Consider the following 24,663-nt stretch of genomic DNA (forward strand, 5'->3'; position numbering starts at 1 on the left):
AAAAAGTGAAATTTTTAGAAAAATCTGAATTTGATAAAAAAGCTGAAATTCAAGAGATAAAAGTGAAAAAAACGGAAATCAGCTAAAAAGCGGAAAAATCTCATCCCTGACTTATATATTTGATCGAGAAAATTATAGCAATGTAAAAAAAAAAATTTTTAAAACCTTTTATTATTGTTTTTGTAACATTAAAAAATATATCTAACACTTCTATAGTTAATAAAATTTAAAACGTCTCAGAAATAATTTTTAAAAAATAAGAAAATAATCTCACTAATGCTTAATATATGTATTTTTTAAAAAGAATTTTCAATTTAACTTATTAATTTTATTTAATATATTATTTTATTATATATAACTATTATTATACATTAATTTTATTTATAATTTAACTTTATAATTTTAGTTATACACGAAAAATTATGCATTTCGATTTTTTGCGTTCTGTAGTATGTTTTTATAGTCCACAGGACTCACAAACGTTATGCATACGACATAAAATCGCTAAGGTCACTTGAATTGAAGCGACTCCTTGGGGAATTGAATCTTTCTTACAATTTTCCATATCGATTGAAGACTCCGGCCAACGATAATTTAATGCAATTATATTTTTACATAGACAATTGTTTTGGAGTGATAAATTTGTACCACAGGTTGTCGAAATTATAGGGCACAGGGTCTCTAGATATTGATACAGTAATTTTGATTACCAACAAACAATAATTTTAATAAATGTGTGAAGTCCGAAAATTGGAAATATTGGCAAGTTTTTTTTTTTTCTTTTAAAAATTTGAGAATAAGACACGTAACCACAAATTAAAAAAAAAAAAATCATCTTTTTACATTTATGTAAGGGAATATATTTTACTCAACTTTTCTTTCTAGGAATAAAATTTAATTCTAAAATACCTGTTTTATAAATTTAATAATAATAATTTGTTAAAAAATTAAATAATTTGTTAAAATAATTTAAAAAAAAAAAAAAAAATCAAATTATAACAGGTGCTAAGCTTTAGAATTTTTTATATTGTATGAATATTTAGGCTGATTAATTGAAACAATTTGAATTAAATTCAATAAATTTTCATCATTTCTGAAAAATTGTGTTTGTATAAAAGGATATTTTAATAGAGTTTGCATAAGAAAATTCAAGCTAAGATATAATTTGTAAGTTACACATAACATGCTTTTATAGATTGTTTACATATAAGAGATCATTAATCTTGTATATAATTTAATATTTAACTAGCTAATTAGTATTAAAAATTTAAAACTGCATTGAAATAGAATTAAGTTTTAGAAATTCTTGTGTCTGTAAAAAGCAAAATTTGCAAGATTTTGCCTTTTAATTTCAGGCAAATAAAAGCCCTGGAAAATCCAGGCATCATAAATCGTTGTAGTTTAATGCTACTTAAATCAGAGAAAAATATTTTATTAGATTTAAAATGTTAGAAAAAGCAAATTAATTTAAGGGGTTTCATACATTAGCAATTTCTATACAACAAATAATTAAGATGTTTTGCAGTGTAAAACATCCTGAAAGGCTAATGTTGCCAGTGTACCACAAGGCAAAAAAAAATTGCCTCATTATTATTAAATACCTAGAAATTATTAATTACTTAAATGAACTTACATGTAATATGCATCTTTAACCATTACCCTTATTGATTTGTACTCTTAATTACATCTTAAAACAAAGTGGTTTTGTTAAAAATAAACTTTTCTTACTTCAGTGTAAAACATTTCACAAAGACACTTAAGTTTTGCAATTATTCAGCAGTAAAACAAAATCTTTAGTTAACCATAATAAAATCGTTCTGTAAATTTGCAAATTTAAACATAAACAATAGTGTACTGTACAACATATATATTAAAAAGAACAAAATATTAATAGCAACTGAAAATTTATTCAATAGTGAATATTTAACAAATGGAATGACATGATGCAATCAGCCCTCCGCTTGTGGAATGAACATTCTTGCTTCTTTTATTTACAAATTTAATTAGAAAATAAAGTTCGTATAATCCTAAATAAATAATTTTTTTAAACTTTAATCTACTTCTTCCATCCTGGATGCATCTTCATCTTCACCACTAACAGCTGGCATTTCTTCAACTACAGCATCACCAACACTCACTTCCTCTTCATCAATACCCAAACCCAACTTGATCATTCTGTAAATTCTAGAAGCATGGAATTGAGGATTCTCCAATGCAAAGCCAGAACACAATAGGGAAGTTTCAAAGAGCAACATAACAAGATCCTGAAAAAAATTTAGAAACATTAAAATAAAATATAAACAGAATAATAATTTTAATGAGAGACATGGTACCTTTATCTTAATAAAGTTTTGGTTCAATACTGAAATTACAGTTTAAAATTTACACACAATAAAAAACACCCAACTGACTAAGCTTAATCAGGGTGTATAGCCAAATTATTAAACAAAAAATAGCACTTTTCAAGCACTCAAAATATTTTAAGCACTAAAAAAATATAATTAGGCAGAGTTTAAGTTTTTGACAATTGGTTTTATTTTTTTTAATAATGTTTGGTTTTATTGTTTTAATAATGGTTTATTTTTTTAAACCATTGCGTAAAAAAAACTTTCGGCATTGTTTTTGACAGTTGTAAAAAAATCATTTAATTTTGAATCATTCCACTACTTACTGACAATACTCCAAAAAATTAGATTGCGGTTTAATTGTGAAAACGTTGCATGAAACAATGTGAACCGTTTCTTTTTGCAAAATTTGAAGTGAAAAACATAAAAGGAAAAATCTCATTTTGAAAACAGGAAAATTAAGCTCTTTTTAAAAACTCTACGCACCTGGTTAATGTCCTGGATTACTGAATTTATAATAAGTATTAATATTTCCTAACTGAACTAAAGTTTCAATTAATTTTCTATTTAATATTAGTTGACACTTTACACTAACTACAGTAGAGATCTTATCAACATCTAAGGTTCAAAAGAATATATAACAAACGGATAACTAAATTGAATCAACAGATTTACTACTCTTAATATAAATAGGCCATGGTACATTAGTTTACAATGAATAAAAATATTTACGTAACTAAACATTTGTGTTGCATTATTAGCTCCAAAAATCTAATAAAATGTCTAGTCTAACTACTAATACTGGATATTAAGAACACACTTAAAAGTTAAATGATAGAAATAGCACCCATTGCCTACAAAAATCTTAATTAGGTAACTAAAAGAAAAATTAACACTAAAAATACCTTGACTGATTTGTCATTCTTATCAACTTCAGCCTTCTGCCTCAAGTTTTCAATGATGGGATGATCAGGATTGATTTCAAGATGTTTCTTAGCTGCCATATAGCCCATTGTGCTAGAATCTCTCAATGCTTGAGCTTTCATAATCCTTTCCATATTTGCACTCCATCCATACTGGCTGGTTACAATACAGCAAGGTGATGTTACAAGACGGTTAGAAACTACAACCTGAAGTAACAAAAACTTTTAGAAATCTGAAGAAAGAACAAAAAAAGTCACTTAACTACTTTAAGAGTTAAGGTATTTACCTTTTCAACCCTCTTGTCTAAGATGTCCTTGATGATCTTGCAGAGGTTTTCAAATTTAGCTTTATCTTCTTCACGTTTCTTCTTTTCCTCTTCATCTTCAGGCAATTCAAGACCTTCCTTAGTGACAGACACCAGAGTCTTGCCATCATATTCCTTAAGCTGTTGTACACAATACTCATCAATGGGCTCAGTCATGTAGATCACTTCAAATCCACGTTTCCTGACTCGTTCTACAAACGAAGAGTTGGCTACTTGGTCTTTGCTTTCACCTGTGATGAAGTAGATACTCTTCTGATTTTCCTTCATTCTGGATACGTAGTCCTTCAAAGAGCAGGTCTCATCACCAGACAGAGAAGTGTAATACCTCAAGAATTCTGCAAGTTTCTTTCTGTTGGTTGAATCTTCATGGATGCCCAATTTCAAGTTCTTGCTAAATTGCTCGTAGAATTTCTTGTACATGTCCTTGTCTTCTGCAACTTCATCAAAAAGTTCAAGGCATTTTTTGACTAAATTTTTCCTGATCACCTTCAAGATTTTATTTTGTTGCAACATTTCTCTGGAAATGTTAAGAGGAAGATCTTCAGAGTCAACGACACCCTTGACAAAGTTAAGGTAGTCTGGAATCAAATCTTCACAATTGTCCATAATAAATACCCTTCTAACATACAATTTGATGTTGTTCTTCTGTTTCCTGTTTTCGAACAAGTCGAAAGGTGCACGTTTAGGAACAAAGAGAAGAGCTCGGAACTCGAGTTGACCTTCTACTGAGAAATGCTTAACAGCAAGATGATCTTCCCAATCATTGGTCAATGATTTGTAGAATTCACCATACTCTTCTTGACTGATATCATCTGGGTTTCTCATCCAGATAGGCTTAGTTTTGTTCAACTCTTCATCTTCAGTGTATTTTTCCTTGATTTTCTTCTTTTTCTTTTTGTCTGTCTTTTCCTTATCAGCATCCTCATCTTCACCCACATCTTCTACTTTGGGTTTGTCTTCATCTTCTTTGGCTTCCTCTTCTTTTTCATCCTCTGCTTCATCATCGGATACTTCCTTTTCTCGTTCTTTTTCAACTACAAGTTTAATGGGATAACCAATGAACTGGCTGTGCTTCTTGATTACATCTTTGACACGACGTTCCTCAACGTATTCTGTCTGGTCATCTTTCAAATGAAGAACAATTTTGGTTCCTCGACCCATAGGTTCACCTAAAATAAAATATGCGTAAGTTATTTGCAGAATTAAGCCTCAAAAGTTCTTACTATTTCAAAACCATTTAAAACTAAGTTACAGCAGGATGAAAGAAACTTCTCTATTAAATAAGAATAAAAGCCGACAAATTACTGTACTTAATTTCTAACAAAAACAATATTTAACTTATCACTGAAAATTGGAACAGTTAAATTATTAATTAAATCAGAATACAATTTAATTTATTCTAAATTAATTTAGGCAGAACAGTAGTTTTGTAAATTTTAAAGCAGGTGTAATAATCAACAGATTAAATTTCTTTTTACAAAGCAATTATTCTATCCACCCTTCTAATAAAATTTAATAAGATTTATCAGGCATATCAATAGTACTTTCAGTATGAAATTATTTTTACAGAAGTAATTTCAAATTACTTGAGTACTTAATTTTACTGAAACACAACAGCAATCTCACAAAAATTTAAATTTAGCTCTTTAATAAAGATCATAAAAATAGATTAAATAAATATGCTTTCTTAAGACTATTAATTCCATTACTGACAGATCTGTTCTTAAATTTACAAAATATTAAAAAAAAGCAATAGCCAACAAAAAAAGCAATAGCCAACTAATTATTTGACACTTATTTATCATTTTAATTCAATAAGAATTAGGGATGTAACAAAGTGATTCGGCCAAATACTCCGCCACAAATATAGGGGGAATAGCAAATTTTTTTTTTTAAAAATCATTAATACTTCTATGTATAAATAAGTTAAGTCACCATTGAAAAATAATTAAAACTTAGCTGTAGTTGGTATGGGGTAAATGAAAAAAAAAAAAAACTTATTTTAAAATATGGGTTGGATATTAAAATAATTGAGATAAACTACTAACACACAAACATAAATACATATATTTTAATATATATTGTCTATCCCAAACTTTTACAAAGTAAATGTAGCAGCGATATTTCTGCATCATGCTCTGTCATGCCAACTATAATCGCCAAGGTGCCAAACACTAAGTTTAGACCTAGTTTTATTTTTGAAAAAGAATAAAAATCAAAACAAAGCGTTCTTTATCCTTAAATGAAAGATCTAAAGCTAAAAATCTCAATTGACTTTCTCTTATTGCCATTCATAATAAAAACTGAAGAGAAACATTAACTAGTCTTAGTTCGGAAATTAACTTAAATATTGAGAATTATTTTCCGTTGTTACCAGTTTAGCCATACAGGAAAAAGTGGCAAATGAATAAAAATTCAACAAATTAAAAGTTCTCTAAGGAATAGAGTACTATTCATTAATTATATTTAAATTTGCCCCTACTAAAATTTTTCAAATACATAGCTGAATAGTTGGCAAACCAAAACAATCAGCAAAGGGCCAATTACTTGTTAGATAAGAATTTTAACTTCATTATCACACAAAAAAAATCAATAACTTATTTAAACAAGTGGGTTTATAAATAAATAACTTATGAAATTAAACATAACGTGTACTTACCATGATCGGGCCTGACAATGAATGATCCACCAGCAGAAGATTCCCAAGTGTATTGTTCATCATCATTGTGTTTGGATGTTACAGTCACTTTATCAGCAATCAAGTAAGCAGAGTAGAAACCCACACCAAATTGACCAATCATAGAAATATCAGCACCAGCCTGCAAAGCCTCCATGAAAGCCTTGGTGCCAGATTTTGCAATCGTACCTAAGTTGTTGACAAGATCTGCTTTGGTCATACCAATTCCAGTATCAATGATGGTCAAGGTTTTGTCTTCCTTGTTTGGAATAATCTTAATGTACAAATCTTTGCAGCTGTCTAATTTGCTTGGTTCAGTTAAACTTTCATATCGGATTTTGTCAAGAGCCTGTAAAAGGTAAAGATTAATTAACTTCACTTGATACTTAGAATATTAAATGCATTTTTAAAAAATTAACTTGAATACATAAAAAAAAAAATTCAGAGAGGTAACGGATTTTGAAAGTTTAATGTTATGTAACTTTGTAGAAATTTAATCTTTGGTGAAGTTTCAGGTTGTAATAACAAAAAATTCAAAATATAGATACAAATAAATTTTCTACAGCATCAACAGATTCAGTTTCAGTGACTACTAGGTTAAAATTGAAAATAGCTTAGTTACTATTGAAAATTAATACAATTTTCAAATTGGGAGCTAAAATTACGTTTAAACTAACAGATTGTTTAGTAATGTTGAATAAAGTTAATTTATATTACTCATTATTTATGCTTACAATATAGGTAAACGAAACTTCATTAATGATAAGTTATGTGATTTAATGTAGGGTTAATTAATACAAAAGAATTTCACTACAGTTTGGAGTCAGAATATAAATTAAGGATGAAAAATATGAAAATAAGTCAATTAACATATTTAAAAATTGTACAAGCAAGAAATATATTAAGAACCAAATTCAAAAGTTGAACTAAATTGAAATAATTTATCATGTCAATTTTAAATTATTTTTCCTCATAATTTTCCAATTCCTATAAATTACAATTACATAGCTTTTTGCTTCAGTAGCACTATGCCATTATATTCTGGATAATTTCATCATGGCTATGATGGAAAAAATTCAGGATTAGAAATGTAATTAAAAATTATTAGCAGGAAAATACTAAGTAGTTGATAAGGTGAACTCAGAATAAACAGATTATGAATCCATTGATAAATTTTTACTTGTTTAATATTAAAGATTCATTATTTTTAGACAGGATCTAAGTTTGTGATATCACCAACAGTGAATGGTAGGTTAAGATGTATGACTTACAGATAACGTAAGATTAATGAATGTGCAGAAAAGCAGTTAAAAAAAAATTTCATTTTTAGACACTTTAACAAATTAATATTTTCAAGAATTAGGATCAAGGATAATTAGAGTATTTTCTAATCAATCATATTACATTATCTAGGCATTAAATAATAATCTACTTACATCAGAAGAATTAGAGATCAATTCTCTCAAGAAAATTTCTTTATTGGAGTAGAAGGTGTTGATGATTAAACTCATTAACTGAGCAATCTCGGCCTGAAAGGCGAAAGTTTCAGCATCGTCATAGTCACCCTGCATTTTCACGTCTTCTTCAGGCATCTATAATAAGAAAAATATTTCATTATGAGATAAATAAAATTATTAATAAATAGAATACATATTTTAATAAATTATTTACTTTATATGAAATAATATATACCTTGAAATAGTGAATAAATCACAATGTAATAAAGAGAGCAAGAAAGAACAACCTATTCACTTTTGAACACAAGTGAAAGATTTCAATAATCTGCCGGGGAACCGGCACCTCAGGAGTTTTATAGTATTTTGTACAATTCCGCGTTTATTCCACACATGTGAAATTAAAAAATTTTGTGGAATGAAAAACTCTTTGCATCATTTAAAATGTTTTGAGTATTATATTTTGCTCTTTAACAGCGATATTCTGCCTCAAATTTTATTATACGATATTAATTTTATTTGAACTATATTTGTTTAAACGTCACGCTTAAGGATATGTGTGCGTTCCGCCGGAAACATCTAGAATATTCTACGAGTTTCCAGATGGATCAAGAGAGTTTGAGAGACGGAAATTACGTCGAAGATACTGGAAAAGAGAGGAAATGTTCATCGAGCGGGAAAAAGAGAATGGAAAAATAAGAAAGGGAGGGGTGAAATTTCTGGAAATTTTGAGGCGTTTCTTCCTTTCCCTTTGTTCTTATCACCAGGCGCGCTTATCATAATAAGCCATGAAAAGATATATTTTATTTTAATAATTGTTATTTCATCATTAATATCTTGAAAAACGTGTATTTATTAGAATTGATTATTCATTAAATAATTTCAACTTAATGAAAATAATGCTAGTTTCTATTTTACCCACATGTAACTAATACTTGACAGATTTAAATCGTCATATTTTTTTTTTTTTCAATTATAGCACATTACTGCAAGATTATTGTTTATATCTTATATATATTTTATTCATCAATTTAGTCTTTTGCAGAAAATATTGCCTGACTATTTTTTGGCAATGAATGTTTATTTCATTTCAGTATAAATTCGTTCACTAAATAAAAAAATTTTAAGTATTCATTTCAGAATATGTAATTGTATTCATTAAATGATTTTAATTCAATATTAATATCATCATGCTTATTTCTATTTGCACAGATGTTACTTTTGGAGGACTAGAGAGACTGTACATATATATAAGTCTCTAAATTATTATTTTAAATTAAAACAGTTTAATTTATCATGTCCCAACAAATGCATTATTTGTTATTAACATAATTAATGACAAATATATTTATTAATCAATTAACTTTTTAAGAGAAAAAGAAATCTAAATTTTTTTTTTTATGACAATACTTTTTGTGTAAAATGTGTGGTGAAAAATGTAGAAGTAAGCTAGCACTTCTAGAAAAAACGAAATTTTAAGAAAAGCTGCAGCAAAAACTTATTAAAAAAACTGTCCTTAAAATGTAAATAAATATCCCGAACAAGCAAAATAGTCAAACATGCAAAAACGAAAAAAAAATGCTCAACTGCCCTTAAAATCTATACTTAACTAATGATTATTTCTAACCATTAAACCAATGTTACCTGATTAAAAACTTCATTCGCTTCAAAAAATATATAAATAGGAAAATAACAGTCGACATGTTTTAAGCACTAAAAAACAGGCTCCCATTTTCAAGTCTTGCCAAACATTGACACCTTAACACACGTTTTAACATAAAACCAAGGATTATAAATAACCAAGTTACTGTCTTTTTTTTTCTGGTAAAAAACAGAAAATTCGCTGATTGATTTTAAGCATTTGTTAAATACTTGTTTTCTTAATAAATTTCCTCATTTTCACAAACAAATAGCAATCTACAATATTTTAAATTTACACAAAAGTCATTAACTAATAATAACGATAGTTAACTGGGATTAAAAAAAAAAACGATATAATCTTGGAATGCGCACATCGTTCTTGGAATAGGTTTTCAAATTTCAAGCGTAATTTTTTTTTTTGGGGGGGGGGGGGCTGTTCATTATAATTATGGTTGCTTCTCAGCCAATTTCATTAGCTTGGCTCATTGTAACCTACAGAGAATGAAAGAGTTATGCCTAACTGAAAATATTATAAGTTATAATCAGTGTTGTAGTGCTAAATTTTTTTTCTCCTGGAACGCAGTTCTTCATAAAGGATGAAAGAAGAACTAAATACCGTTACTGAAATACGGTGTTTTGCAACAGATGTAGAAATTAGGAAGGGATAACTGGAAAAAGATAAAATCCTATAAGCTACGTATACAATAGTACAAATTTAGAAAATTTTACTTATATTTAGATTACTTCTCAAAAATATAGTCAAAATTATGTTAATTGTTTTATTCATCAATTATAATTTTTTTTTTTTTTTTTGCCAAGGACTGATACTTAAGAGTGGGAAACAAAAATTCGCTATTAAAATCTAATAAATCACTATTTAGAAAGATGAGTTAAAAAAAATCGAAACCTGTTTGATTGTCGGTGAAAATTCGGGACAGATAAAAGGAGAGTATAAGAAACACTTTGAAGTTTTATCCATTAAATCAGATTTATTTCGACGTTTTTATCCAGCCTTTCTCAAAAGTGATTTTTTTTAATTAAATAACTTTTTTTAGCTTATGTAAGTATATAAGTTTGATTTCATTTTTGACAAGAATTACAAAAATATATTAAGGGCAGTGATTACTGCTACCTCTGTACATGTATCCATAGTCTTTTCTTTCTTTTTTTTCATTCACTTCAAATATTTTCTAATTTTAATCTTTTTAAACGACAATATGTTTCACAGTGAGCAAAATAAAAAACGGGCCATTCTGATTAACTTTTGATCTAGTACATAATAGAAATTTAACGTTCATTCTTAATGATTCAAGAGGGTATTCTTAAATAAGCTAATTAATTAGTACTGACGATATTTTAAGTTACTAAATCAGACACAAGATCATACTTTCTCTGAATAAAACATTACTTTTTTTTCCGACGGATTTGAATTTCTGACACCCAAAACAAAATATGCCCACATAGTTTCTCAGTAAAACAATCCAAAGTTTGAACCCCTTAATGTTAATTTTATTTTTGTGTATTTCCACATATCTTGATTACTTTTTAAGCGAATTGAAATTTTTTTACACACAACTATAAAGTCCTTTTATTCAAAATTATCCATTCGTTCATCGTTATTCCAAGAAAAATATAAATTTTATTAAATATTTATTATATCATGTAGAAATGGTCGAAAACATTTTTTAATGTAAGGTATACAATTTTTTACATCATTTTTAAAGAATATAATTTTCCATGGCAAAATACAAAATTTGAACAAAATCGGTCGAATAGTTCTAGAGCAGTGTTTCTCAAACGTATGACTTTGTATACCCTTTCGAAATTTTTCGTAACGCTGCGTGTCACTAATAAAAAACTGAATGTATTTCTTACTAAAAAAAAATATGCACAAAAGTGTTAAATCACAACTGGCTGTTGACACCACTAATTATTTACTGTTAACTCTGGGGAAAAAAACCCCAATAGAAAAATAGGTGATCGTAAATTTTCATGGCTAGCTTTGTTTTTAAATAAAATTTTGTGAAATTATCGTTTGCTGTAAGATATTTCGCATACGAACGCGTACCCCCGCCAAACTGTTTCCGTTCCCCTGGGGGTACGCGTACTACACTTTGGGAAACACTGTTCTAGAGAAATTAAAATTTAAACATGTCGTAATTTTAAAAATCGATTTCTCAGAATCTATTTGACCGATTTCGCATATAACATTATAAAAACTTTTTTACCTTGCAATTTATAAATTTTTTGACTACTGTTAAGTACAGAAAATAATAAATATCTACTAAAAGTTATATTTTGCATGGAATTATCTTTGGGTAAATGAATTTTGTAGTTATGTGCAAAATGTTTTCAATCTGTTTAAAAAGTTCTTGACAAAAGGCTAAATAAGTAAAAAATTAAATTAATATTAAGGGGTCCAAATTTTTTCCTGCTCTGCTGACATAATATAGAGGGGGACCATATTTCCTTTATTGCGGATTCAGAAATCCAAATCAGTAGAGATGTATATTTATCGATAGAGATGTATATTTATTCAGAGAAAGTACGTTTTTGTGTCTGATTTCGTAACTTAATATTGTCAGTTCTAATTAATTAGCATGTTTGAGGGCGCCTTTTTGAATAATTTAGCATGAGAAGATTAAGATTGTGAACATTCGAACGTTAGAGCAAAAGTTATTCAGGGTGATCCGCTTTTTATTTTGCGAACTATACATACACCGACATAATTAATTAAAAAGTTATGATGTTTGCACGATATTCACTATTTTACTCAAGAAAATGCCAAACCACATTATTAATTATTTTCTTCTCTTTTTAGTTTGTTTTATTTTTAAAAAAATTCTTTTGAACCTTTTTATTTTCAGGCATTAGATTCCTCTATGAGCATTAGAAAAGAAAAGGGTATCTGAAAAATACATTCATGGCTACCAGCTGTCTATTTCTATCCGCCATATATCTTGAAGATAAATATTTAAAAAAAAAATTTAACCATCAATAATTTCAATTGATTTTTTAAATACTATTTATTGAAAGATAGCTAATTATTAGTTTACATTTATTGTCTATGTTTAGAATTCTGACTCTTGTTTTTAACTTAGTGAGATCAAATCTGAACTTGATTTAATCATAACCGTAACTCTCCGAATTTCCAATCATCATAACAAAATTCTTAAAAGTGTATGCTTATTTTCAGAAGGTAGTAAATTTGTGTATTATTTTACGAGATAAATAGATATCCAACGACATGGGTGATGAAACTGACTGGGATACTGTGACATATTTGCGCAAAAAGGCACCCAAAGCCAGTCAACTTCGATCTCAACAGGTTTGTTTGCTGTCAACATTGTGCACTTGAATGACGAAACATGTTTATTTTATGTTGCATATTGTAAACACTAAAAACATCAAATTAATGCAATTTGCATATTCTTATCCTAACTAATTATGTATTTTTTATATTAACTATGTATGCCATTCACTTTGCACGATTGCATTCTAAAACTAATTTTACGCCTTATACTGCGATGTTTTTGAATTTTATCTAAATCAGTGTTAAATGCAGCATCAAATATGATGCAAATATTTTGCGTAAAAGGTAGTTCTAACAATTAGGTTTTTCCATTAATATTTTACATGGAGTTTACACAGAGTAATTAAACTTCTTCTATTAATGTGTAAGTAAATTGATGTTGTGTTTAATGTTATGTAAGAAGTAGAATAGTTTAAAATCAAGTTTAAATGATTATCCTGTATCACTATGCTACAATACCATTTAGTTCTCTTAAAATCAAAATTCATCAATTATTTCTATTTTGAAGAATGTCTAAAGACATACAGTGTTTGCCTTTGTGTAGCACCGGGCTATGTGGCATTCCCTCTAGAATCCAATTTTATTTGGCTTCAAGGAGCCCTAAAAGCTTTTCAAGAATATAAATATTAAGGAAGCAGAAATGCATTGCTTATGATAATAATGTTCTGCTATTTTTGGTTTTAGAAGACCTAAATTTATTTTTATTCAAATTTATGTTTTTATTGATTATATCTTATTTTGAATGAAATTGATGTTTTAATTGATTATGTTTTGTTTCAAATGAAATTTATATTTTTATTGATTATGTTTACTAAATTTATGTTTTTATTGAATAAACACAACATTGAAGAACAAATAGTTTTTGTGTTCAATTAAAATTTTTTGATACATTAACCTGCTAACAACTGTTTCATTCGTAATAATTCGTAATTAAATTAATATAATTTAAATAAGTTTTTTTCAATTAGTGAGAAAAAAAAATTATCAAAATTTAAGTGAAGAGATTATAACATAGTAAGGGTATGCATTTAAGTATCTGTCAGTCTTTAACAACATGAGTCAGGGGTCTGTCCAGGCCAAATTTACTACCGTTTAGCGGTACCTCCACAAATTCAACTTTAGGAAAAAACGGTAGCTTCACAAAACACTTTTTCTTAAAATTTTATTTTTCTATCGTAAGAAACGATAAATCCGTATTTTTGGGTTGATTTTTTAATATTTTTAATTTTCACAAATTATGTCTAAATTTTCAAATAATAGGTACCTCTCCGAAAAACCTAGACAGACCCTTGTGAGTACCAATCCACCAGTAAAGTAATTTTACCCCAGTGAGGGAATGAGAAAATAAACATTGTTTGCTTTTGAAGTTTATGTATTTAGATAAATTAAAATAACAATGTATATTCTTAAACTATCCCATAAGAGGAAACTAGAATGCTTATTAAACATTTTTATACAATAAATTAACTTTATAGATTATGTCATTCTCTCGCGATGATTGAATGAGAACGTAAGTATTGTTTTCTTCTGATGGTTATTTCCATAAATGAAATTAAAGTGGCAATATATTTTAACTATCTCATTAGTTCATCAACAATATAAAACTCTTATCAATAGAATTTTTAGAAAATTAATTAATTTCTAGGTAAATGAGGGTGTGAGAATGTCGAAAAAGCTTTAATATTAACAAATATGAGCAAAAGCACCTGAAATTTTTAATTGAAGTAACTTTATTTGGACTGTTGATTGCTTAATCCTTTAAACGTTAGTTATGGCTTTTTCCGTACTTTTAGCTGCAAACTTTTCCTGCTTCAAAAAACCAGTTTCCTTCCACATTATTCAATAGCAGTGAAGTCTGCAGTAGAGAAATTTTTGTACAATTTTACCCAGGGATTCAATGATTTAGAGAGTTAAACTATTATTTGACTGTACTTTTACCTAATTTTGAAGCATCACAGTTACATTATGAAATTTGGCCTACAAATATGTATGAAACTCTAAACTCAGCGGCGCGACAGCCCATAGAGGGCCAAGGCCTACTGTGCCCATCTCAGTTTTCTTGACCTTGGGCTCTGGGGTGCAGAAGCAGATATTCCGGTCAGGTGGTCAACCGAACGCGGAACACCCAGTGTTTAGTTCCCAAGCATGCTTGGTATTCATTTATCGACCCACTGAAAGGATGAAAGGCTGAGTCAATCCTACCCGGCCCGAGGATCGAACCAGGGACCTGTGGCACGGCAGCGCGTAGCGCTACAGCTCAGCCACCGGGCGTCACAAATATGTATGAAGTTTAGTATATAACCAGAGATTCCGAAACTACTGTGAATATTCGGTAGTTTCAGAATTTTTTTTTACTAGTATTAGCAAAGGTAATGTATGAAGTTTATATATAACCAGATCAAATATGTATGAAGTTTAGTATATAACCAGAGATTCCGAAACTACTGTGAATATTCGGTAGTTTCAGAATTTTTTTTTACTAGTATTAGCAAAGGTAATGTTTTTATACATTAATCAATTAGATTTAAAAGAATTTTATCTACCATTAAACATATTTTTTTAAACATATATATGAAATCATGTAGACAAATGTTTAAGTTCTAATGAATTTTTTAAAAAATAGTTTCAAAGCTTAAGCTCTCTAGAAATAGCTTAAGTTCACTACCACTGAAAAATGACTTAACTGTGGAAAATCCATAGTAGTTTTGTCTCCAAGTTGGAAACTGTTATAACTAAACTCATATTTGTTAATCATAATTCAGTTTAAAATCTAATTAGTGCAAAGAATGTAGTGGCAGTTAAATATTAAAACTGTGTTTTACTATTATAAAAATTAAATAAATAAATGCACATTTGAAAATAAATGCAAATGTCAAATTTTCTACTTTTAAGTTGAATTTAAAAAGCACAATAGATAAATCAATTGAATGTAAATATATGTGATTTCAGATTTTTAATTTTAAATGAAGAATTATTCTATATTATTTTGCTTTTTAAAATCTTCAAATTCTCTTCTTGTTTTCTCTGTTTATAAGTTTTTGGATTATGAAACTGTTTTGCTTTTTTATTATAATTATAAAGTTCTTTGAACTTTAAATATTCTAAGACTGCTGATCATTTTATTCTGATTTTACTATTATAATTAACTATTTAATAAAAAATGCTTATTTATTTATAAAACACGACACTTTTTAATAAAGATTTTCCTTTCTATATTTTAATATTGTATAAGTTTATCTTGCGGACATTCCTGTATCGATACCTGTTTGCATAACTGAAATTACCTAAGGAAACTGCCCAGTTCATGAACTGGTAATTATTTTTTTTCCAAATATTCTTCATGGTAGCTTTTCGGAAATTAGGTGTAAGTCTTGCCTTTCTTAATTTTGTCATGCTTATTTTAATTTCTTGTGTGTCACTGCATAGTTATTACCAAAACTTAGTAAATTTTTCAAAATAGGTACCAATACAGAAATCTCTCCTTTGTATTTGTTAATGACATGTTTATTATATTGTGTACTTAGTATGTTTTTTTAATCTTCAGGCAATCAATGCTGCTCAAAGACAAGGTTTAGCTATAGAAACTACTAAAAAGTGTGAGTAGATTTTATAAAAAAAATTATTTTAATCCGAGTTAGTATCCATCTCTTCTGTTATTTTTATTTTGGACAATAAGGGCCCTTAGTAATTAATTTTTATTTAAAGTTTTTAAAAGTTCATAATTTTCAGTATTGCAATAACTGCTAGAAACAATTTTTCAGTCTTACAAAAAGGCGTTCTTTTATCGCCTAGAATGAGACCATGCATCCAGGGTAGAGTATTTTAGAGAGACTGGGGTGGGTATGTGGGGGGATGGTTGCAAAGACTAGTAAGAAAGCAAAAGTATCATTCTTTCTTTAATATATTCTTTCTTTTGCTTAAAATGATACCCCATGAAGATTGTGAAGTATTATAAAAGGAAAAATATGGTGAGAAAGTGAGGACAAGGGGTATACTGCACATGGAAGAGATCCTGTTTTTTTTTTGGATGGGGGCCATTCTAAGGAACCTAAATAACAAAAATTATGTTGACCTTCAAAATCGATAAAACTGAAGGAAGTGACAGAAAAAATTTTGAGCTCGAAACCATATTGGAAACTATTTCTAAAAAACTTGATTTAAATAAATGAGTATAATAGGTTCAATGTGTAACAGTTTTGTAACAAAAATGATTTGAGAAAAAGGATTTTTTTCAAAGGAAAAATCCCAGCTTACTTATTTTTTTTTTTTAATTTATTTTTTTAATCAAAAACCCTAGTTTTTTTCTTCATAAATACTTTAAATTTTTTAATCCGGAGTACCTAATAAGTATGCATGATTTGCTTCTCGCAAGAAAGCTAAATATTTGATTACCATTTATAACTTGTTTTGTTGTTTGTAACTTGTTTTGTTATCCAAATAGTTACATTGTTAAGTGATTTTGTTTAGCAATTGCTTTGGATTTGGGTGTGGAGTTTAATTGATAGCATTATATTGAAAGTGTTGTAGCTAATATTAAAATTGCACTTAAATTGAACTTTAAAAAAGATGAGTTGATTACGATTGTGCAGGAATTAGGTTTAATATTTCCGGACAATCCTAAAAAAGTGGATTTAAAGCTCTTAATTGAAACTAGTGATGTAGTTAAAAATAATATTGAGTTTGTGCGTGATATAATTAGATATGTTTTAGAAGGAAAAAAAAAAGAAAACTTAGAAAAAGCTATAAGAGAATCGGAACAGGAAATAAGAGTTAGAAAGATTAAAGTTAGCTCAATTAGAGAAACAGTTTGAGTTGGCGAAAATTAGTGGTAACCTAGCTAATGCATTTCAGACTGCAGTGAATGGAGAAACAGATTCTGATAGTTTGGAAAGTTTAATCAAAAGTGTTTAAGCTTTAACAATTTCAGTGTCGGCTAAGTCAGAATCGTTTAATTTATTTTTCAATTCGTTAGAAAAAGCATTAGAAAATAAATCAGTGTCTAATCTAATACATTTAAAGCCGATATTCTGTTAAATCTAACACGACTGACTACCTTATCACAATCTAATTAATAAACCATAATTTATAACTCCTTTTGCAACACATGTGAAATCACAATTTTTTTTTATTTAAAAAAAGACACATCTTTGACCTCTAGCAGATCATTCACAAAACACAATCCATAGTCACTGACTAAACACCTCTGAGGTCATGTCGGACCAAACTATTGTACACCAGGGTTTCCGCTACGGTAGCTTTTTTCGCAAAATGCGAAAAGACCCCTCAAAAATGCTAAAATTCAACAAAGCATTTTCGCATTTTTGCTAAAGGATTTTACTAAATTCCATTAAAAAAAAAAGCTTCCGCGAAAAACCATGACGCTAACATCCATGAAAAAAACTTGATCAAACAAGAAGGAGAAAAAATCTAAATATCTTTCGCAAGAAGAACCATGACGCTAGCGTTCACGAAAAAAACGTGATCAATCGTGAAACGTGTTATAGAGTATTGTGCAACAATACCAATGCACACTGTTGACTGTGAAAGGGGCTTTAGCTGCCTTAATTTGATTAAAACTAATATTCGAAACAGGTTGTTAATCAACCATGTAAACAATTTGTTAATGATTAATATTGAGGGCCCCAAAAGTGCATTTAACTTTCAAGAATTTGTAAAATGGGCAAACATGAAAGAAAGGAAGATTGTTAATTATAAACCAAAATGTTTTGATAAATAATAAATGTGTTTTTTTTTTGTTATAGGTATTCTTTTTGATATTCTTGTACATTAAGCTATTCTTTGTCAGATAACTTACAGTACTTGTTTGATATAAAGTAATTTTATAAGCCTAATGGCATTTTAGCATTTTGCTAAAACTTTTTTTCAGATTTTAGCTTTTTTGCTAATGAATTTTTAGACTCAGCTTAAACCCTGTTGTACACACAAGCAAAGCATGACACACACACAAAAAAAACATAGGCACCATACTTCACAATGTATTTATTAACTGTATTTTTAAAAAAAATAGAAGTAAAAATGTGTATGCATTTTAACAGCGCCATCTATTATTAATTTACTACGCAAGGTGCTAACATATATTAACATGTTTTATAAATAAGATAATCTGAAGTAGAATAAGAAATTCAAATAAATATCTGATTAAACCAACAGGTTAGAAAAATGGCGAATTCCATAGTCACTGCTGTTACATTTTGATAGCTTTCCTTATTTTTAACATTCTTTTCTCATTGATGAATATTTAATCTTAATATTATTTTTTTTAAAAATAGATGGAAAGTTTTTCAGTATCCTAAAATTATTGTTCATATAAAAAAAGGGATGAAAATTATTGATATTTTAAAATAAAAATTAGATACAATTTAGATATTTTAGATTAAAAATATAAATATCTAGAATAAGAGTATAAAATGTGACTGATGTTACATAAAAAGGACATGGAGTAAGACATATTTTTATTTTGAAATTCTTCTTTTGTCAGCAATAATGGAATTATATTTTTTAAAGTTATTTAAGATAAAATAAAAACTTCAAATTAACAGGAAGCATTGAAAATACACATGAAATGACAATTAAAAAGTGGCAAATAGAATTTTATATTTATTTTTATTTATGCAAAAATAATTTATTAAATGGTCTATATTTATTTATTATTATTATTTTTTTGTTAACTAGATTACAAAAATAAACTGTTTAAAAAAATTTATTTAATATTTGATTGAATTTCTTTTGGGGTGATTTTTTTCTACCTTGGCAGAAACTTGCTGCTCATGATCTTAATAATAGAATTATTAATTTTTAAATTGACAAGTTCATATTTTTAAAAATTATGTTAAAAGGGTTTATATTACTTATGTATGAACAAAAATGTTTTTAAAAAATATATAATAAAGTAAAATTATATCTAAAGTGTTCTTAACACACTTTTTTGATTCTGTTAAGAGAAGAACCGTCACGAAACTGATTTCACATATTGCATTGCATATTATTTTGCTTAGTTATTGTTAATATTATACAACTTCAGTGTATGTTATTAAATACTATTTCATAAAGTTGCTCAGTATTTTTTTATTATTATGGTTATTATTGATTGTCATGTCTCTTTTGTGAATGCATAACTGAATTATTTTTGATAATTAAAAAAATAAATATATGTCTCTATAAAATTAGTAATGTAATTTTACAAAATTTTTAGACAATGCTGCTACCAACAAACATTCGCAAACAACTTTGAATACTTCAAAACTTGACAAAGAAACTGAACAGCTCCATCATGATACAGTTGGATTAGAAGTGGGACGATTAATACAACAAGGAAGGCAAAATAAGGGATTGACTCAAAAGGAACTTGCTACTGTAAGATTTCATTTTATTTCACTTTTTGTTTTTAAATTAACTAATATTCCAGAATTTTCATTACACTAAGTTTCTGGCCTAATAAAATTCTCGATTAAAACTATTCGGTATGAGTTTGAAAATTATCTATCACATTATTCTATGCGTGTTTAATAAAACAGCAAGAAATCGTTATTCTATCTATGCATCATTTAGCTAACTATTGAATTTATTGTAGCATTAATGAATCTGCTACATTGGAATGTGTTACATTTTGAAAGAGTGCTATCTGGTGCTATAAAGATAGTTATGTAAAGACTTGGAGTATTTCATTACAATAAAATATGTTCAAAATTATTTCAAGTCATTCAATCTGTTAATAATAGTCTTAAACTAGTCCAAGTTAGATTCCACAGTAAGTTCTATACAAAAAGTCTGAAGGTAAAACAAACATGCTGAAAAGTGATTGCTCCAATTTGAAATTTGTGTGATGTCAAAATGATCAAAATTACTAATGCAGAAAATTTATATTCTTTTCCCCTCTGTATTCTTCACTCTCTAAAAGAAGACAGACTTTCTTAATCATTACTTTTTTATTTTAATAATTTTTTATGCTTCAATTATATGATTTAAATTGTTGATCCTGCATAAACAAGATATGCATCATAATTCTATGTAGCAAAGTTTATAGATTATATTTTGATATGAAAACTAATGCTAACTCTGTTACCTACGTAAATATTGTAAATTCTTCACACCATATAGTTCAGTTTTCAATGTTTTATATGAATTTATCTGAATTCCATCTTTTATATTGGCTTAATTTTGTACTATGTTCAGCAGGGACAATTAGTTTAAATTCTGTTGAATTTTGTGTGTAAAATTTTAATTGTAGAAACCGTTTTATTTATTTATTTTTTTAAGGAAGTTAAAAAGCACTTTTTAATTTAGAATTTGATGAAACAACATTTTTGTGCAATTGCATGAAATGCAATAAATAAAAAGTTTACATCATCTTATTGTTTGACAATTATTTAATCTCAATTATCTTAACATTATTTAAATGTTACTAATGTGCTTTAGTTGTTTAATTCATATAGGGATAATCTGTATTACTTTATTTTCATTTAAAAAAAAATTAATTATTTAAATTTTTAAAAAAATCATTTCAACAAGTTAAGCAAAAAAATATAAATTATTACTTAACTAATGTTTTGGATGACATTATCATAATTATAAACTGCTGACACTATTTATTAAGTGTTATCTAGTGAATAAGCCTTTGTATTTGATTTTTAGAGAATCAATGAGAAACCTCAAGTTATAAATGACTATGAAGCAGGGCGTGCTGTGCCTAATCAAATGATTCTGACCAAAATAGAAAGAGTCATTGGTATGTATCTAATCAACTGCTATGCATTTTTTAAATTTCTTTTTACTTTAAAAATTTATTCCTTGCTATAAATAATAATTATGTGTTAGTGATATGTTTGTTTATAATAAAATTTTTATTATGCTAATATTCTATCAAATGAACTAACTTTATTTATGTAAAAGCAACAAGCCAAAAGTTTTATTTTTACAAATCAATTGAGTAAAAGTTATGTCTTGTGAAACATTTTCTGTAATATGTTGGAAACCATAAATATTAGTATTTTATTTTATTACTATTCACAGTCCCTTTTTTTGTGGTAAATTTTTATTTGTCTAAAAGTACATCAAAACTAGCAGAGATAATTTATTTTAAAATATTTCTTTCAACCCTTTCTTGGGAGTATTTTCCATGCATATTTTTTAAAACTCATTTGACTTTTTTCTTGTTTGAAATCTAAATGAGGTTTAAAACATTGAATTTTTATCATCGCCTGTCTACATACTTTCTTGAGATGTCTACATAATTTACATAATTTCTTGAAAATGGGACCAATTTTTAGAGGGGAGTTATCTTTTGTAATATATAACTGCCCTCTAAAGTAGCATAGCCGTGTTTTGCTTTTATGAAATCGCAAACAGACAATTATATTTTTAATTTAATTTTGCATAATTATTAATAAATGTAGTGATTAAAAGCATGCTTGATTTTAATTGTGTCAAAAAAAAATTATTACAGCCTTGGTGTTCTGTATTTAAAAAATTTTCATGTGTTTATTTTCACTAACCTTATTTTTATCTTCATCTTATATGTTCTTTGTTTAGTAATCTCCACAAAATAGATTCAGGGATCAGTGAAATAGCTTCATAATTTGTAGAATTCAAAATTTTATATTAAAAATTTTGAGGCCAGGGGCAAAGTAATTTTTTTTTAGATGACTGAGATTTTTCAATTTTGACTAGATTTGCATTCATTACCATACTTTATGAAATACCTGGCTAATCTGTATTTTAAAATAAAGTCTTTGTTTTTTAAAATATATTTTTACTTATCAAAAACAAGGTAGAAATTTTTTTATACCTATTGCTTTATATGTACTTGAAACAGTGACATACAGACTTATTATTTCAATATATACAATATTTTTCTTGTTAGTGCTAACTAAATTCTTAATTTTTTAAGATTTTCTTAACAATTTTACAAGATTTAAAATTGGTTTTATTTTAATTTAGAATTTAACTATTATCATTAGTAGCATGTGATTAATGAAGCAAAAAATTTTATACTTATAAGAGATCATTATTTCTTATTATATCATTCTTTTCTAAACCGCTGTAATTTTTATTTTGAATTTAATTGCCAAGTATTATTTTGAAAATTGTATTCTTTTATTTTAATTTCTAATAGGATTAAAGTTGAGAGGTAAAGAAAGAGGTCAATCAATGGATGGAAAACCTGCTCCAAAGAAAAAGTAATGAATCATGAAGCAGTTTTGATACTTGTATATTTCTACATGTGATTTTGTTTTTCAATAATCATGAACTACACTGTTTTTTAAAACTTATTGCAGAAATACATTTATATGTTTGGTGGCAAAGTATTGTGTTATAAAATTCTATACAACTACAGAATTAGTATTAGTATTTAGCTGTATAGCCGAAATAAATAAATCTGTCTATAAATAATACTTTAATTCAATCCTGTTCACATATTGTTTCACACGTCTGATTTTGTTTCTGTCGACTTGCTCTAGTTTTACATTAAAGATTTAATGTAAAAATAAATAAGTGTTCCTTTTAGTGACCTTTATGGTTAAAATATTTGAGGAAAATGAATTGAAATGTAAAATAATTATTCTTGACCCTAATTAAAGTAGCAAATTATTTGATTTTTGTGGTGGTATTTCAATGTGAATGATAGTGTGCACTTTATGTTAACAGTTCTGTTATTTTAATATATCAGGATATTATATATTATATTGAAAGTTTATGTAATATTTATAAGAGCTATCAAGTTCTGGACAATAAAGTTGTCACATGACATCTGAAAGAATACATGTTATTAGGGCTATGTCGTACAAATGTTTTTTTGCAAATAAAGTTTTATTTACTGAAATCTTAGTTTTTATTTATTTTTAATGTAACATAATACAACTTAAACTAATTAATTGGTACACTTAAACTGGTGCAAATCAAACTTTTATATACTTAATATTTAATTTTGTTTAAAGAAAATAATTGAAAATTAACAAATGGATTCAATTATTTTATTATTTAAGCTAGAATTATAAATTTGTGAAGAATAATTTTATTAATTAGAGATTTAAAATTGAAGAATTTTGCCAAGTAGCTTTATTTGAAAAATGGATTTGGCTGAAGATCAAGACAGACTTGTAAGGCACATTAAGGCTAGTTAAAGTTCTTTATGTGTAAATGTTCATTATGAACTTTTAGAGTACTACTGGACACTCACATACAAGCTCATCTGACCATCTTGCACATTGCAAGTACAACATTGAGAATAATATTTTCATAATAAGAAAATTTAAGGATAATAATTTAACAACTATAAATTAAAAATATATATAACTTAGCAGTGTAAGACTCTTTTTCAAAATTGATCCTTTCTAATCATAACAATGCAAGATTTAAAGATATTGTGCCCGACAGTTATTAACTTCAGTATGCAAGCTATATTTTATTAAACTGCAATTTAAAACCATGATCACTATACTTTTAAATTGTAGAGAAGAGGGATTATAAATTGATAGCAAATGTTATATATACGTTAAAACATATATGTTGATATATACTAACTCTGAATATAGTAAATAATATATATATACAGTGTTTTCATCATAGAAAAAAAAATGGGTGAGAATTTCTCACCCTTTCTCAAAAACAGGGTGAGATTTCTAAAAACTAAAAAAACACAAAACTCTTGAAAAAAAATCATTTCTTTAATTGTAGTAATACATTTTTACCGTCTTCTATTTTTTAAAGCATTGAATATTTTGGTGCATCATCATAGAAGATTTTGCCTTTACAAGGTATTTGTCCATCTTACATTAGCACATAAAAAATTTGAACGTCTTACATGAAGAAACCTTACCTATGGTAAACACGTGGTTGCAGAGAAATGTGTTCTGAAAGGGGTTCCGTGGTTGTGTTCTGTTGTTCGAAAAGGTTTTGAACAGTACTGGTAATTAGGGAAGCTAAATAACGAGGCAGATGTTGAAAATAATGAAAGATCCAGGAAG

At 27.4% G+C, this 24,663-nt stretch overlaps 2 protein-coding genes across 2 annotated transcripts; one reads left to right on the top strand and one right to left on the bottom strand.

The window, feature by feature from the left end:
• Window positions 1-1,887: 1,887 nt before the first annotated feature.
• Window positions 1,888-8,055, bottom strand: Hsp83 (Heat shock protein 83). Its single transcript, XM_016059224.3, has 6 exons — window positions 7,964-8,055; window positions 7,708-7,863; window positions 6,254-6,620; window positions 3,556-4,763; window positions 3,251-3,475; window positions 1,888-2,264 (listed from the first exon to the last, which is right to left on the bottom strand). The coding sequence occupies exons 2-6, from the start codon at window positions 7,861-7,863 to the stop codon at window positions 2,052-2,054; spliced, it is 2,169 nt and encodes a 722-aa protein (XP_015914710.1). The 5' UTR covers window positions 7,964-8,055; the 3' UTR covers window positions 1,888-2,051.
• Window positions 8,056-12,298: 4,243 nt separating this feature from the next.
• Window positions 12,299-23,519, top strand: mbf1 (multiprotein bridging factor 1). Its single transcript, XM_016059228.4, has 5 exons — window positions 12,299-12,694; window positions 16,224-16,275; window positions 19,893-20,053; window positions 21,332-21,425; window positions 22,812-23,519. Exons 1-5 carry the CDS (start codon window positions 12,614-12,616, stop codon window positions 22,877-22,879), a joined length of 456 nt encoding a protein of 151 aa, XP_015914714.1. The 5' UTR covers window positions 12,299-12,613; the 3' UTR covers window positions 22,880-23,519.
• The last annotated feature ends 1,144 nt before the right edge of the window (window positions 23,520-24,663 follow it).

Source organism: Parasteatoda tepidariorum, chromosome 3 (assembly GCF_982258835.1).
Source record: "Parasteatoda tepidariorum strain Cologne lab strain chromosome 3, Ptep-v5.0, whole genome shotgun sequence".
NCBI lineage: Eukaryota > Metazoa > Arthropoda > Arachnida > Araneae > Theridiidae > Parasteatoda > Parasteatoda tepidariorum.

Excerpts from the sequence above, each read along its gene's own strand:
- Hsp83 (XM_016059224.3), bottom strand. The coding sequence starts at position 7,863 with ATGCCTGAAGAAGACGTGAAAATGCAGGGTGACTATGACGATGCTGAA. Across the intron at positions 6,621-7,707 it reads TGATCTCTAATTCTTCTGAT|GCTCTTGACAAAATCCGATA; the intron begins GTAAGTAGATTA and ends TACCTTTTACAG. Across the intron at positions 4,764-6,253 it reads CATTGTCAGGCCCGATCATG|GTGAACCTATGGGTCGAGGA; the intron begins GTAAGTACACGT and ends ATTTTATTTTAG.
- mbf1 (XM_016059228.4), top strand. The coding sequence starts at position 12,614 with ATGGGTGATGAAACTGACTGGGATACTGTGACATATTTGCGCAAAAAG. Across the intron at positions 12,695-16,223 it reads GTCAACTTCGATCTCAACAG|GCAATCAATGCTGCTCAAAG; the intron begins GTTTGTTTGCTG and ends TTTAATCTTCAG. Across the intron at positions 20,054-21,331 it reads CTCAAAAGGAACTTGCTACT|AGAATCAATGAGAAACCTCA; the intron begins GTAAGATTTCAT and ends TTTGATTTTTAG.